General features: G+C 34.0%; 2 protein-coding genes across 4 annotated transcripts in view; one reads left to right on the top strand and one right to left on the bottom strand.

The window, feature by feature from the left end:
• Nucleotides 1-15,098, bottom strand: part of LOC149618597 (fatty acid synthase-like) — a 41,379-nt gene that overhangs the window by 15,372 nt on the left and 10,909 nt on the right. The gene's annotated exons all lie outside the window — the stretch shown is intronic.
• LOC149618599 (nose resistant to fluoxetine protein 6-like) lies at nucleotides 24-13,951 on the top strand. Its single transcript, XM_089855163.1, has 15 exons — nucleotides 24-348; nucleotides 6,832-7,073; nucleotides 7,520-7,634; nucleotides 8,074-8,161; nucleotides 8,690-8,793; nucleotides 9,497-9,670; nucleotides 9,753-9,846; nucleotides 10,709-10,810; nucleotides 11,098-11,263; nucleotides 11,331-11,410; nucleotides 11,478-11,600; nucleotides 12,203-12,320; nucleotides 12,403-12,589; nucleotides 12,881-13,023; nucleotides 13,617-13,951. Exons 1-15 carry the CDS (start codon nucleotides 54-56, stop codon nucleotides 13,830-13,832), a joined length of 2,247 nt encoding a protein of 748 aa, XP_089711289.1. The 5' UTR covers nucleotides 24-53; the 3' UTR covers nucleotides 13,833-13,951.

Below are 15,098 nucleotides of genomic sequence, written 5' to 3'. Positions count from 1 at the left end.
TTTGACGTGATACAAGATAGTCCCAAAATAGAATCCGCAGCAATAAAAAGACTATGTTTTTTCGAGCGTTTTTGCTAGCGACTTTGATTGTTTTAAGTTCGGTTGTTAATACAAGTGCCATTTTTGGATATTACCCAAATACGCGTGTGGAAAACAGTTCCGAATTATCAAGAGCCAAATGGGACCAAATAGGACCAAAGTTTCAAAATGTACTTCAACCCGTTATAGATGAAATTTGGCCACGCGTTAATTCATCCGATGAATTTTCAAAATTAAGTCATAGGTGTAAACATTCAATTCAAGTTTTTGTTGAGGATTTAAAGGATTTGAAGTTATGGGCGATTCAAAGTAAGTGTATTTAAATTATCTTTTTTATATTAGAGATTTTAGGTCTATATCAGAAATTTCCAAATAATGAATTGGTATATTATTATAATGTTAAATTATTTATCAATTTTCAAATATATCGATTTTTTGAAATACGAATTGAATTTTTAAATTATATTAGGGCAAAACGGGTTACATGAGACTATAGGTCAGCGGAAAGGGGTGACTCCTGATATAGTTAATAATCTGTCATTCATATTGTTAACGCGAGCGGAAATAAAGAAACATAAATATTACTTATACATTTTATGTAACGGATAAAGAAATTTGTCTTTAAATGACATAATGTAGTCATTTAAACAAGAGGGGTTGAAACAGCTTCCATTATGCACATACAGTTTAGGAAATTGGCTTTAAAACGTGTATTGGAAAATGTCAAAATCTATGAAATTTGGTGCAAGAATAAACAATCATTCGAGATCTTCAGATTTTATATTAAATGGACCATTATAGAAGAGAAACAAAGACCACATAAGCGGGAGAGTTCACCTTCTTGGGTTATTTCCCTAGCTCCAAGAAACACCGCTAGAGGGAGTGCTAGTTGGCTTTAGTCCCGCCCTTGTGTATTAGCTTCTCTTCAAGTAATTTATGGAATGGTCTATAGTGAGCTTTCCGAGGGTATAGTAGTACGTCACACCCTCCAAAGTCTTACCGCTGTTTGGTAGCCATATTGGGTGGTCTTAGCTTCATTCCTGATTTAAACCCACCAATATGGCAGCGTAAATTACGTCACGAGACTTAGCACCTCCTCCAACTGAAAGCTCTTTAACTAGCAAATTAAAACCTAACTGAACTTAGTGAACATGTTTTTGTGGTAAATTTCTCTAAACTCTGCAATACAGGGTCTATAAAAAATTCGTCCTCGTTTTCAATTTTAATATTAGTACAGTGTTAAGTTATGTAATTCCAAAAATAGCCCAAGTTTGTTAAGAACTAATCAGTTCAAACCTAACGTCTGTCTTTCCACGAAATCTTTCTTAAACTAAACTTGGTACCATGATTAACTAAAGGAGCTTAAGAACATACATCCCTAACTCTGAGTTTTAACTTCAATGCAGTGTTAGCAAACATATTGAAATTAAACAAAGTTAATCAAGAACTGAACTGTTAACCATTCTCATTACAATGTCACCAACAGTCTGGCAACTTTGTTACATGGTTTTCATTAAAATAACTAAAGAACCTTCATCCCCAAATCGGAATTCTAACTTCAATGCACGGTGTTATCAAACTCTTTGAAATTAACCAAGTTAATCAAGAACTGAACTGTTTCTCTCCATTTTCTCTTTACAATCTTACCAACAGTCTGACAAAACTTTTTTAAAACGGAAAAACCTCCATTAGTAAAAACTATGTCGGTACAAAGTACTTCGACTAAAATTAAATTTGATTTAATTAACTTTCTCTTTCGTGTTTTAAGAAATTTTTTAATAACGAAGTTAGAGAGGGGTCAAAAACCGCTGGTACAATATGTAGGGCAACGCTCTGAGAAAGTTAAAATTCACAGTTAGTTTTTATTCGCTATACTTTCAACGGCGGAATACCAGGAAATCTTTGCTTGTATTAGAAACCAGTCAGGCGAGGAATTGTGTCAATATCACGGTCGGTGGCAGTGCTACGCTACCCACCATTTTATTATAAATGGTCTAGAAACTATCTTTGAATCCCTTGTGGATAAAGATGGGCTCAGATTGTGTTAAATTTGGTTAATGGACCAAGCCGCTCAAGAACTACACAGACACAATTTTATACTCATTTAATTAAAGGGATACACATGGGCTCAGATTAAAAAAGTGGGTATTCAGGGTTAAATTTGGTTAATGGGACAAGCCGCTCAAGTACTATACAGACACAATTTTAGACTCATTTTAATTAACGGGATAGATATGGGTCGAGACAAGAGGGTTGTATACTATTTTTAAGTGTTTAAAGACCAAGCCGCTCAAATACTATAGAGACAAATTTAGACCTTATTTATAGAGAAAGAGATTGAATTTGCCCACATACATATTGAGAAGGGGATTTACCATTGTTTACAGACCAAGCCGCTCAAATACTATAGAGACAATTTTAGTCTCATATTTAAAGGGATAGAGATTGAATTTGGTCGTATATGCCTTGAGAAGAGGGTTTTCTAGTTTTTACAGACCAAGTTGCTCAAATACTACACAAACAATTTCAGACTTATTTAATTAACGGAATAGAGATGGGTTGAGATTCAATTTGTATTCATGCACATTGAGAAGAGGATTTTTAAGTGTTTAAAGACCAAGCCGCTCAAATACTATAGAGACAATTTTAGAAATTATTTAAAGAGATAGAGATTTATTAATATTTTGCCCACATAAGCAATGATAAGAGGGTTTTCTACTTTTTATAGACCAAGCCGCTCAAATACTATGTAGAAAAGGGCTGAGTGACCCCTCGCAAATTTAAATTCAGATAATCGTGTTAATAAACCGGTTAATATGTTTATTTCCACTGAACCGACTTTTGAAACCAAACAACAAAAAAATAATAAATAAGAAGCTTATAAAATCTTGTCCAAAGAAAGCGAGACAAAAACATTTCTACTCAAAATTCTTCCAAACAAGGAAAACTTTCATATTATATTTTAAAAGGGGCGTGTTCCGAAGTTCCCCGGGTCACGAAAATAATTTGAAATCCACGTAAACAAGGCCAGGTGCTTTAAAAACCCAAAGAAGATGTTAATATAGTGAAACCCAACGTTAGAAACCTGGGTAAAGTTTTTTTTTTTTTTTGTAGAAAACCGGAGTTTTTCACAACTCTTTTTACGAATGGTATATACTATAGCTTAAATGTGTAAACAAATTTGTTACATCAAAAAAAAAAAAAAACAATTCCTTTTTTGAAAGTCCACGAACAAAATATATTTATTATTTTAAACCTTATTTTAAATTATGCTATAATATAGATTATTAAATTTTAAATTAAGAAAATGCTTAGGTGAAACTAATTATATAATTTATTATACAAAAACGAGTTTTGCTTCGCAGTCCTTAAAAAACTGCATTTATACACAATCCGCGGCACTTTTTCAAACCCACAAAGGGCCAGAAACTAGAAATTATTTTATGTATTGCAATTTGAAATTAAGTTTAATCGATATGAGAAATTTGGTTTTAATTGCGTAGTTCAAACATTTGTTATGATTAGAAATTTTACAACAAAAACGGGTATAAATGCGGCGTTTCGAGATAAAGGGAGCTTAGATTTTCACGTATGAAATTATATAGAATCTGTTCCCCTAAAAACTTATCCCTGTCAAATAATTAGAGCGAAAAATCGAAAATGAGCTTTTAACATTTTAGTTTTTCAGGGTGGAAGAGATAAGAACACTTATTTCGAGTAAAATGTCGCTTTACTACTCCTGCTTTACTACTCCTAAAATGAGGTCCCTCATTCTGATTTGTGGTTTTAAAAGCAGTGTCGTATTTCAGACATTTATCATACATGTGTGTTGTTACATCTTGTATAAGTTTTAAACTTCAATTGGAACTCGAGTCATAATAGTCCTTGATTTAGCTCTTTGTTCCGAAACGCCGCATTTATACCCGTTTTTGTTGTAAAATTTCTAATCATAACAAATGTTTGAACTACGCAATTAAAACCAAATTTCTCATATCGATTAAACTTAATTTCAAATTGCAATACATAAAATAATTTCTAGTTTCTGGCCCTTTGTGGGTTTGAAAAAGTGCCGCGGATTGTGTATAAATGCAGTTTTTTAAGGACTGCGAAGCAAAACTCGTTTTTGTATAATATCTGTCCCTTTTTGGGGAGAAACGTTATTTGGGAATAAATTAGTTCTGGAATAGTGAAACTCATTCGTCCAATTTTTTAAGACTAATTATATAGTATTTCACTAAATCGTAACTTGCATTCGGAAATTGGAATGGTCGGATAATACAATGCACTGTATAAAAACACACTATGCTAAATATTCGTTGAAACCATGTGAAAATTATAAAAATTCTCCAACTATTTCTTTGTGATCATTTAACGTTAGGCTTACAAAGACAAAAATTAGGCCCAAAGAGTTTTAAAAAAAATCACGTGAACTTAATTAGAGAATCAAAATGGTGAAATTAAGCGCGAGATTTGAATTGAAACTTTTATTGAAATGCAGCGCGTGCTGGCGCGTGAGCTAGCGCGTGGTTTAAAATATTTATTTTTAAAACCTATACAAAAAGGCCAAGTTAACCTTACACTACGAGAAATGAGATACTATACCTTTTCAGCCTTTGCTAGTGCTGTAAAGTTAGGCTGTGAAAAAAGTGTACCCCCTTGGTCGCGAAAATGTTTCCACCTCATAATGTTAAGCTCCATAGAGTTTAACATTACGATTTCGGATTCAGTATAAATGAAAACTGAAACGATGATTATATAATTTTGATGAGATTTTAGAGAGTAGTGGCCCTCTATTTAAACTTCCAAAAGTTATGTATTTAAGGGCAGGGAGTTGCCATTACTCTACATCGAAGTTAATTGTTTTATCATTCAAATTATAGTTATTTCAAATTAAGATAAGATCAAATGGTATTTTAAGGCTTTCGCTATAGTGTGATATAGTCCTTGAGCAGCTTGGTTCAGACATAGAGGATATACAGTAGAGGAGTAAAAACTAGCCCTTACCAATATATTGATAGTTTTCACACATGGGATTCATACCATTTACACCATGAGGCCGGGCTATCTGGAGGACAAAAACCCGCCTGCTTTTGTCTTCCAAATAGCCCGGCCTCCTGGTGTAAGTGATATATATCCTCCATGTGTGAAAACTATCTATAAGGGAATATCTGGCTCTATTGTAAATCCTCCATGTAGGCTTACAGTGATATTTATACAAATGTAACCACGTGTCTACAAAAAAAACCGACTGTCGGGAGTAGAGAACTCCAAAAAGTTATATCGAGAACTGAACACAACTATCTACTCCTCTATTGTATATCCTCTATGGTTGAGAAAAATATAAAACGGACTAGAGATATTTTCCACGCGTTTCTTAATTTTAACTGCACTTCAGGGCTGCCAGTAATTTATTATTAGAGCATATTGAGAAAGATATATTTAATTCAAGTTCATTTGTAGTAGAGTTTCAATTAATTATAAATAAATCTATCATGGAGACAAAACTGTAATTGCTTCAAGATATTTCACATTAGAGCCATTACGTCAATTTCATAAACAACAACTTAAACGTTTAGTTAAAATAAACCCATTTTGTTAATGCGTTTTAAATTCACTTCACTCTTAACAACTATAATTATTTTTCTCTTGTGTCATAAGGAAAATGAAAACCTGATCGTTAAATATGAATACCACTTAATTATTTGTTCCTGTTTATTATTATTAGCTTTTTAAATGCCTTTTATTTTTAAATAAACAACCAAGGATAAATTTTTATGGTTTAAGTCAAATTTAATTATCAAGGAAAATGTTTAAGTTCTATACCTATAATCAAGAGTAAATTTACCTATGACAAGGACTGGACATACGCGGTCATTAAAGGCAGAGAAAATATAACAAAAGGAATGGAATTTAGCATGCAAAAGTTTAAAAGATATGTTCCAAAAGTTTGTCACTGGTTACTGAGATTAAAAAAAATTAGCTGGTAGTTTTGAAAGTCAGTTCGAGACCAATGCCAGAATAGAGCTATCTCAGAAGCCATAGTGTGACGGCACCAATGCTATTTGTCCATAGAACCCAAGTGGTACCAAACATGGTCGCCCACTGCCAAAGCTAAGCCCGTGACGTTTTACCTAGACACTGACGTCACGGCTGAGATTTTATAGAGCTATTTCAGAAGCCTTAGTGTGACGTCACCAATGCTATTTGTCCATAGAACCCAAGTGGTACCAAACATGGTCGCCCACTGCAAAACCTAAGCCCATGATGTTTTACCTAGGCCCTGACGGAACAAATGAGATAACTCTATTGACTACACTTGGTTTCGCAGTCCATCTTCCCATTTAGTCTGTACTAAGCCTTACATGCGCCTCACCAGGCGTCGCTTTACAAGAATCTCTGACGTTTTACCTACATCACTTCATTACAAGCTCCAGTTTGCAACCAGTTAAAAACTTATGGAACATATCTTATGAACTTATGGTGTAATTAAATAACCGCTGGTCAGAACTTGAAAAAATTTTAAATACCTGTACTTGGATTCATACCATTTACACAAGGAGGCCTGGCTTTAGTGAGTCAGGTCTCCTTGTGTAACACCTGAAGCCTGGTCTCCCTGCGTAAATGGTATGAATCCTCCTAGTCAGTAAACTATGTATAAGGTTAGAGTTTCGAAAAACTAAATAATTAGCCCTTTACCAAAAATAAATTTACTAAAATGAGTCTTCGATTTTAAAAGTGCTTCTCTATACAAACTGAACCTAAACAGTAATTTTTTTACAATTTTCTATAAAGTGTTAGACGCAACTCCTTTCTGGGCCGGAGGAAGGACATTCGGTGGATGGTCAGCTTACGGAGCTTACGACCAATGTCTGGACATCACCAAGGGACATTCCAATTCAGAAAATGAAGTTCCATTTCCGATTACCGGACAATATTGCATCGTGGACTTCCGGCCACCCTTACCACCGCATAATGAACCGTACCGTAAACCAAAGACCTTACCAGGAATGGAGAACTTCCATTCAAAATACGAGGTAAGTTACCGTTCGTGATTAATATCACATTAAACCAAATATAAAAAAGGTCCAGGTAACATAATAGATTATACCTTAAAAAAACTTCCTTTTTCTAAATATAAAATTACAAAATAATTAGCATTTAATTATTCTTAGAAACGAGGACCACTGCGCCATCCACCATTGGTTTAGTGCAGGCGTCTGCTAGCCCGAACCTCTTACCCTCACGGGATTGGTTGAATTCTCAATGGCTGAGAGAGGCAAGGTAAGAGGTTCTAGCTAGCAGACGCCACTTAAGTGATGGCAGCGCAGTAGTCTTCGTTTTTAAGACTAATTAAATACAAATTACTGTGTAATAAGAGATAATTTATTTATTTATTTTTTAGTACTTTAATATTTTGAAAAAGGTCGTTATGTTACCTTAACTTTCCATTAAGCTAATTTATAAATAATTTTGATTATAGTTTGTGGAGGAACTTGCAAAACGTGGATGGCAATTTAATCTAAGAGCTTTTAGATACGGCGCATGCGTACCATCAACCTGTACACAAGAAGACATTGAGTTCATGGCAAATGGCGGTAATGTAGCCTATAGACGTTTTCACGTTTAATATAACGAAACTATTAAGGGTGTTCCACTTCCAAACTTTGAAAAATGGGTGGTAGGACCAAAGTGCAGTGAGATAGTTCTATGGGAAATCAATTTTGAGTCGAAAATGGAACTTCTATGACATTTTGACATAAGCGCTCCCAAATAAGTTATGAATAGGGTGTTTTGCGTATGACCCCCTTAAATTTAATGAAGTAACTGAATGACAATGATTAATTAAATTTAAGGGGTCATCCGTAAAGCACTTCAATATTTACTACATGGCAAAATATCATAGAACATTTTCGACTCAGAACATTTTTTTTTGCAAAGTATTATGAACCATGATAAACCGTGAATTATTGTTAATTACGACCATAATCTATTATCTAATTGATTCATAGAAATAATTCAATATTTCTAATTTAGTTGCCCAGTATGTGAACTTCAACGCGATGGTACCATGGTGCGAAACAAAAGAGCCTAAAGTGCTTGGAATGCATCTTATAATAACTATGTAAGTAATTAAGTATTATAATAATTTTAATTATCATAATTATGCTCTGTTCATTGATGTGTGTTATTGATTATCAAATGAATCAAAGAAAGAAGTAAATGAAAACAAAATCTGTGGCCACTTTGATTAAGGCGAAATGCACAATTTTAGGACTGAAAAGTCATGCATAAATTCTAATAAAAACTCACCAAACGTGTCCTGTTAATCTAGGCGACAAAAATGTAATTGCGATTAATCGCGAACAAAAGTCTTAGGCTAAAATTTATAGAAATGTAAAAGCAGGCCTTATAAATTGTATTGTATTGCAGACTTTGCTTCAAATACACGTAAAATAGTTTATGGCAAACACAATTAGTTTAAGTTTCAGATAAAATTTATGCAAAATCGATCCAAACCGTGAACTTATCGGAGGTGATAAATTTTCTCGAAGTCTTTGCTTCAAAACACACCAAACTTCAACAAAACTGATTCTAGCAATTCTGTGAACATCACGTATTGAAAATGACTTTTATTGTTTGATTGTTTTAGGGGTGCTTTGGCAACTTTCATAGTCATGGGAGTGGCTTGTACGTTGATCGATTGCTTTAAAAACAGGCATAGAGATCTTGAGCAACTACCAGAAAAGCCTAAAGGTATCTATTTTATCCTTGTATTTAGAATTAAAATCTGCTTAATTAATCATATTTTTATTCAAATTTTTATTGGTTGAAATTGGTTTTTTCAAACTCTTTATAACTTGAACCCAATTAAGTTTTATAGCCAATTTGTCTCCTTCAGAGGAAAGTTGGGGTTTTGAAATAAATAAATTTCTAATTGCAAACCTCATCAGCTGCCAAATACATTAGCAATTAAAATTGAATATGTTTACTAGATCTAAGACTATCTCGCGAAATGGAAACGTAGTCAGTTTTTACTACATTCGCGTCGCGCTGACGTGAGTTTTCAAGAACCAATGAGATGCTGGCTGGTTGTAATTTAGAGGCGGGGATTAACTCCGGATCTACGTTTGGACTGGAGAAAAAGCTGTATGGAAATGTGGCGAATTTATTCCTTCTCCCTAATAAACTAGATATCACTTCTTGATAACGGGCTTTAAACTGGAAATATGATTCATCTGCCAGAAAATTTGCATTTTAATTATATTACTTGGTCGAACTTTTCAATGCAATGCATCGTGCGCACATAACGTGTCTAGTTTCCTTATCTCTGAAAGGCAGTGCTAAATCGTTTCCTTAAATGTCTTTGGAGAATAACCATGATTAACTTAAGATAATAGGCATATGAAAGTGTTGACCAAGTTAATGATGATTACGCTAACACTTAAATGTTCTACAGGGTTATTCATCAAGATCATCAACTCATTTTCAATCACTCGTAATGTGAAAATCGCCCTAATGTTCCCAAAAACATACCCACCAACTGCGCATCTACACGGATTGAAGGTCATCTCCATCGTTTGGATTTTTTGCAATCATACATCGCTTTTACTGTTTTTCGCATTCAGTTTTAGTAAGTTATAATTTTGAAAGTTTGCCCAAAAATAGATAGTTTGTAATTAAAACAAAATTAATTATATTTTTTTTTTGTTCAGATGATCAAGAAAGATACATAAATTACACTAAAGGGATTTCGGAACAACTTTTTGCTAATGGACTAATCGCCGTTGATATATTCCTTTTTATGACGTAAGAATTAAAATAATAAGTGTGCCATCTAGCAGAAGTGTGCTATTTAATGGGTGGCAGTGTGCTAGCTAATTACTTCACATGCGTGACTATTCTCTCGTCTTTGGGGTCTATCAATGTTTGGGAGCTTATATCTTCGTAGCTAAATTTTGTAGACCCCATGCATGTTCTTCAACACTTTCCACTCAGTTTGACCAGAAGTGAGATGAGACTAGAAGTGAAGGGCTCTAACATTGGTAGTAGATCCTGGCACTAGTGAAAACATTTGAGGATTTTATGACGCTTCCATCGCGCCTACACTAAAGAGAAAAAAATTGGTCGAGTTCCAAAAAAATTTCCTACCCCCTTCCCCTCAACCTAAAGCCGCGGAACACGGACGCGGCTCCTTGAATCTAGTTCGGCCGTCAACCACCGCGAGCGTGTCACGTTTTGGAGGGAAAATTCAGAAACCGCTACTAGAGGGCCAACCGTTCTTGTGTTATCAAGAATATTCACTTTCGCCAAGTGAAGAATTTGGTTACCTCGATACTTCTAGTCTCATCTCACTTCTGGTTTGACCCAAATGGCACCCTTTTATTTTATGGCATACTTATCAGAAACACACTGTATAATAGAGATAGATTAAAAAACGGACCGAAAAACATGTTGCAGTTTGTAGTTTTCATTTTAATTTCGTTAAGTTTATGTTTAACATAAAATTTTTGGAGTTAAGTGCAATATTTTTAATGAAAATTGAATGAATTTTCTCACATCATACAACCTAGACGATAAGTTCTGTAACAAGTTCTTCGGTTAATTTCTGAAAATATTTTAACACGACTGCAAAGATTTGTATTAAATGCCTTCGTTATTAAATTAATAGGTCATTTATCACAACCTACGCACTACTTCAACCAAAAAATGTTGACAAGAAACCGGGTTTCGTCCCAGAAGTCATTGTGCCATTCTTCAAAAGGGCCATTAAGTAAGTAACTTTAAATAAATAGGCAAGAGTCCCTATTTAGAAATTCACTACAATCCAGTTTATCCGTCCCTCAAACATAAACCTAATAATAGAGTACAAGCTTTCAGCTAGTTTTTGGAAAAATAGTTCCATCGCGTCATGAGCTCTTAGCTAGTTCCTCAACGACCCAGTCTATTTTTGGCGTTCCCAAGATTCACACAAAAACAAATTAACTAATAATTCTTATAATTGAGCAGCCCCAATTTTATTATTGAAACCATAAACAATATTATCATCTTGTTCAATAGATTGCTGGTTATCACTTTACTGGCCACCGCTGTTATATTTGTACTAGTAACAGTGGGAAGCGGTCCATTTTACCAGTTCATGGTGGGGCATTACGAAAATGTTTGTCGCAGCACCTGGTGGTATATTCTATTTTTTGGAACTAACTTTCAAGATGTGGATAAAACTGTAAATAATTTAGACTTCATAACCCAATTTGAAATGTAATTATAAAATTAATTTAATTTTAAAACAGTGTGTTGCAGCATCATGGTACGTTAGTGCAGATATCCAATTATTTGCCATTTGTCTGTTATATATTTTCATGTATAAGAGGTAATGTGTTCAGTGAAGTTTGTGTAATGACGCGTTCCATGTAAATTTATGTTCAATTTTGCTAAAGGAATCGTACGCTCTCATTGTTAATCATTACTGTGTTAATGGCCGTCTCCCTCGTCAGCAACGCTCTAATACAACATTACCAACAGAATCCACCAACGATGCTTTTAACGGGAACTGATATTCCGTGAGTAATCAATTCATTTCAACAGAAGTAAATAGGGGAAAGTATGTAGGTATTAAAGGGGGTTTCGCTAGGCGTCGAGTTATGGGTATTTTCTAGCCTTTCCATATTCGCGATTGGATAAAACAATTTTCTCTTCGTCTATTATGAGGTTGAAAGATTTTAGTTAGCTTTATAACCGTGTGGTGGCGCGTTTAAGAAACTTTCTCTCGATAACTTGCCTCTCTCGGATTGGATGAATTAAAATTTTGCACCTCAATTTCCGCAAATAGTGTTTTTATGGGAAAGGGAAGCATTACACTAGCTTAAGCTGGAGATACGTACTTCCCCCTATTTACTTCAGATTTCAAAAATGCTATGTAACTTTTATTTTGTGGAAGAATTATTGGTAACTCCTAGTACCCTTTTCCAACCAAAAATTCTATCATGTCCCGTTAATTTATTTATCATATTATTAATTAATTTCAAAAATGCTATATAACTTTTATTTGAAGGCAGAATTATCAGTAACTCCTTGTACCCTCTTCCAAACGAAAAGTTCTGTGTCCATTTAATTTAATTATCTTATTATTAATTAATCATATTTGGTTTTTGATCATTTACAGCAACTGGGTTAAATACTTCACCGACAACCACTACCCACAAGATCACCTGTTTCCATACGGTGCTGGAATTTTACTGGGAACTTTACTCTCTCATCGACAAAAATTTAAAATAAGCAACGTACAATATTTAAATTTCTTTTAAAGCGCAATTCATACTAGAAGTATTAGTAATTTGAAAATAAAAACGTGATTTTTTGCAGTGGAAGATCATGGTAGGTTGGATAGTGTCACTTTCGCTCAATGGTTACGTTCTATTCGCAAGTCTATCGTGGAATAATGGAGTGGAATACACACAAATTGAAAGCCTGATCTACATTACGTTGCAAAAACCTATTTTAGCAATTGGTCTCTTTTGGTTGTCGTTCGTTTGCGCCACAGGACATGCCAGTAATATAACTTTCCCTAGTTTTAAATAATTTATTTAGGAAACAAGCTCCATTTGTGGATTCCTGTTAATATTTTCTAATCAGCTAATTATTTTACTGTAATTATGCCAAATTTAGCAACAAGGAATCCACAAAAGTATCTTGTTCTAGAGTTTGCTCTGTATCTGACTTATCCCCTACCACTTGCTTGTTTGTAAAAAGACCTTTCGACCCTAACTTATGGAGAACATGACAGGCTTATGGTTTTATCATTAAATAAAAATTGTAAAAATATTCATTTTCAAATTAACAGATTTGCTGAATAAGATTTTGTCCGCCAAAATCTTTGCCATGGTTGGAAAATTAGTTTTGATTCTGTTCCTGATCAATTTGTCGGTTATTTCAGTTATGATTGGACAACTGGACACTACAATTACTTCTAAGAAGTTCTTTTGCGTAAGTTCAATTACTTCACGTATTTAGTTTTAATGGTTCGTTACTTCCCTTTGACATAATTTTAATTGCAAAAGCATATTAACCTACTTAATAATATCCTGAGAATTAATTCAGAGGGAAAAAAGTTGACCATTCACAAAAATATCAATATTTGCTAAAATCTTGGAGAAGTGGGTGAGATGGAGTAGATATGTACATGGGCAATGTGCGGCGCTGAAAATCTCCCAGAATACCTAGAATACCTTGCGCACTCCTGTTAAGTGCTGCTGCGTAGCGTCATATTAAAATAAAAGTTAGTTCTCATGAATTAGCTTCTGTTTCACGCACGACCCTACCAAAACACTGCTGAGGATACTGGGAGAACTTCGTTGCCGTTCCATAGATGGGGGTACAGAGGCTACGTTATACGCATGAATACACTACTCCATATCACTTCACTCCTCCAACTTAAAATCGCAGCTTTAAAAATAATTCAGCAAACAGAGCAGATTAAGATGCCTTATTTTCATTTAATTTGTCAACAGCACCAATAACAAATTTTTGTTATTACTCAGCTACCAAATGAATTTATACAAATTTAAATTATCTTGCAGGTTGGATACCTAATTTACATTCTTCTAATTACTTGCGTATTGTCAGCGGTATTGCACTTGTTATACGAAATACCAATAAGTGAACTGTTAAATATACTAACAGGGGAGAGTAGAAAGCCCGAATCTCGCGAAGAAGATTCAAAGGAAACTCAAATAGACGATACCGAAGCTGCTCAAGTAACCACGAATCTAAGAGCAGTCACAACTAATACGTGATACGCATTTTTGAGAATTACTTTGCGATTATCTCAGGTCATTCATGTAAATTACAGTAAATTGATAATTGTCAGCAATTAACCATAATGGCTTTCTAATAATTAAAAAGCCGAGCTGTTTTCGCGATTATTTAATTTTTGTTTTTGTAATTCATTTTGTACGCTTTTCAATATTCAAGTGCGATTAAACTTGATCACTAATAATAACGTTCTAGTTTCCTATTGCAATCCATTAATTGTTTTTGGTAAATTTTGAATTGAAGTTTTGAAAGTTTTGGGCAAAGAACATCGGTTCTAAAAACAGTTAACAGGGTTCATACAAATCGGGAAAAGCTGGAAAATCAGGGAAATAAATAGTTGGCAAAAACCTCGGGGAAATTTAGAATTTAGTAAACTTCAGGGAAAAACCTGGAAATCTCAGGGAAATTTGTTTTCCAAAAGTTGTATGAACCCTGTTTAATAACAGAAACGTTATTAGGGCCTATAATAATTTTGGTGACACGTCTGTATTAGAAAACCTACATGGTAGAATCAGTAATTTGAAAATGTGCGAGACATTTTACGGAATTTTAAAAATTGGAATGAAAGTCTGAAAATTTCATACTGGTTTGATTATTTTCATATTTTAGTACTGGCTTGAGCAAATATACCTATAAGTTGATGGTAATAGTCAGTTTTAGGTTAAACTGAGTTTTTTTTTTAAAACGTAATTAAAATGGGAAACGCCCAGTATAGAAACCTGATAAAACTTTGAAATTAAAAAAGGCGTGGCAACTTTTAATTAACAAGAAATGCACAACGCTTTCCAATATTTCTTAATATTAATTTAGGGCTTACAAGTCATGCATAAATCCCAATTAAAACTCACCTAATGTTTCCAGTTATTCTTGGCGACAATAATTTTATTGAGTTTTATCGAGGACACTAAAATTTAGCGAAATGCATCAACGCCATCAGATAATCGGAGTCCTTACGAATTGTATTATAGACTTTGCTTCAAAAACACGGGAAAAAGTTTATGGCAAACACAATTAGTTGAAGTTGTAGAGTAAAGTTTTGTAAAATCTATCCAAACCACGAACTTATCGTAGATGGTCGAAATTTTCTTGAAGAAGTTGCCTCAAAAGCACACCAAACTTCAACAACAGCGACTCTAGCAATTCTGTGAACATCACAGATTGAATCTGCTTAATATGCAGTTAAAATTTAATTATTTAAAAGTAATTAACTAGCCTCTTGTAATTTAGATTGATGGCAGCGAAATTAA

The sequence above is a fragment of the Phalangium opilio genome, unplaced genomic scaffold (assembly GCF_054372755.1).
Source record: "Phalangium opilio isolate 3A_F unplaced genomic scaffold, DU_Popi_V2 ptg000209l_1, whole genome shotgun sequence".
NCBI classification, from domain to species: Eukaryota; Metazoa; Arthropoda; class Arachnida; order Opiliones; family Phalangiidae; genus Phalangium; species Phalangium opilio.
The sequence above is the reverse complement of the archived record's forward strand: the minus strand, read 5'-3'. Positions and strand labels throughout refer to the sequence as shown.

What these genes read in the sequence shown, in the direction of transcription:
- LOC149618599 (XM_089855163.1), top strand. Translation starts at nt 54, where the DNA reads ATGTTTTTTCGAGCGTTTTTGCTAGCGACTTTGATTGTTTTAAGTTCG. An exon ending in ACTACCAGAAAAGCCTAAAG is followed by an intron (nt 8,794 to 9,496) that starts GTATCTATTTTA and finishes AATGTTCTACAG; the next exon opens with GGTTATTCATCAAGATCATC. An exon ending in TTCTTCAAAAGGGCCATTAA is followed by an intron (nt 10,811 to 11,097) that starts GTAAGTAACTTT and finishes CTTGTTCAATAG; the next exon opens with ATTGCTGGTTATCACTTTAC.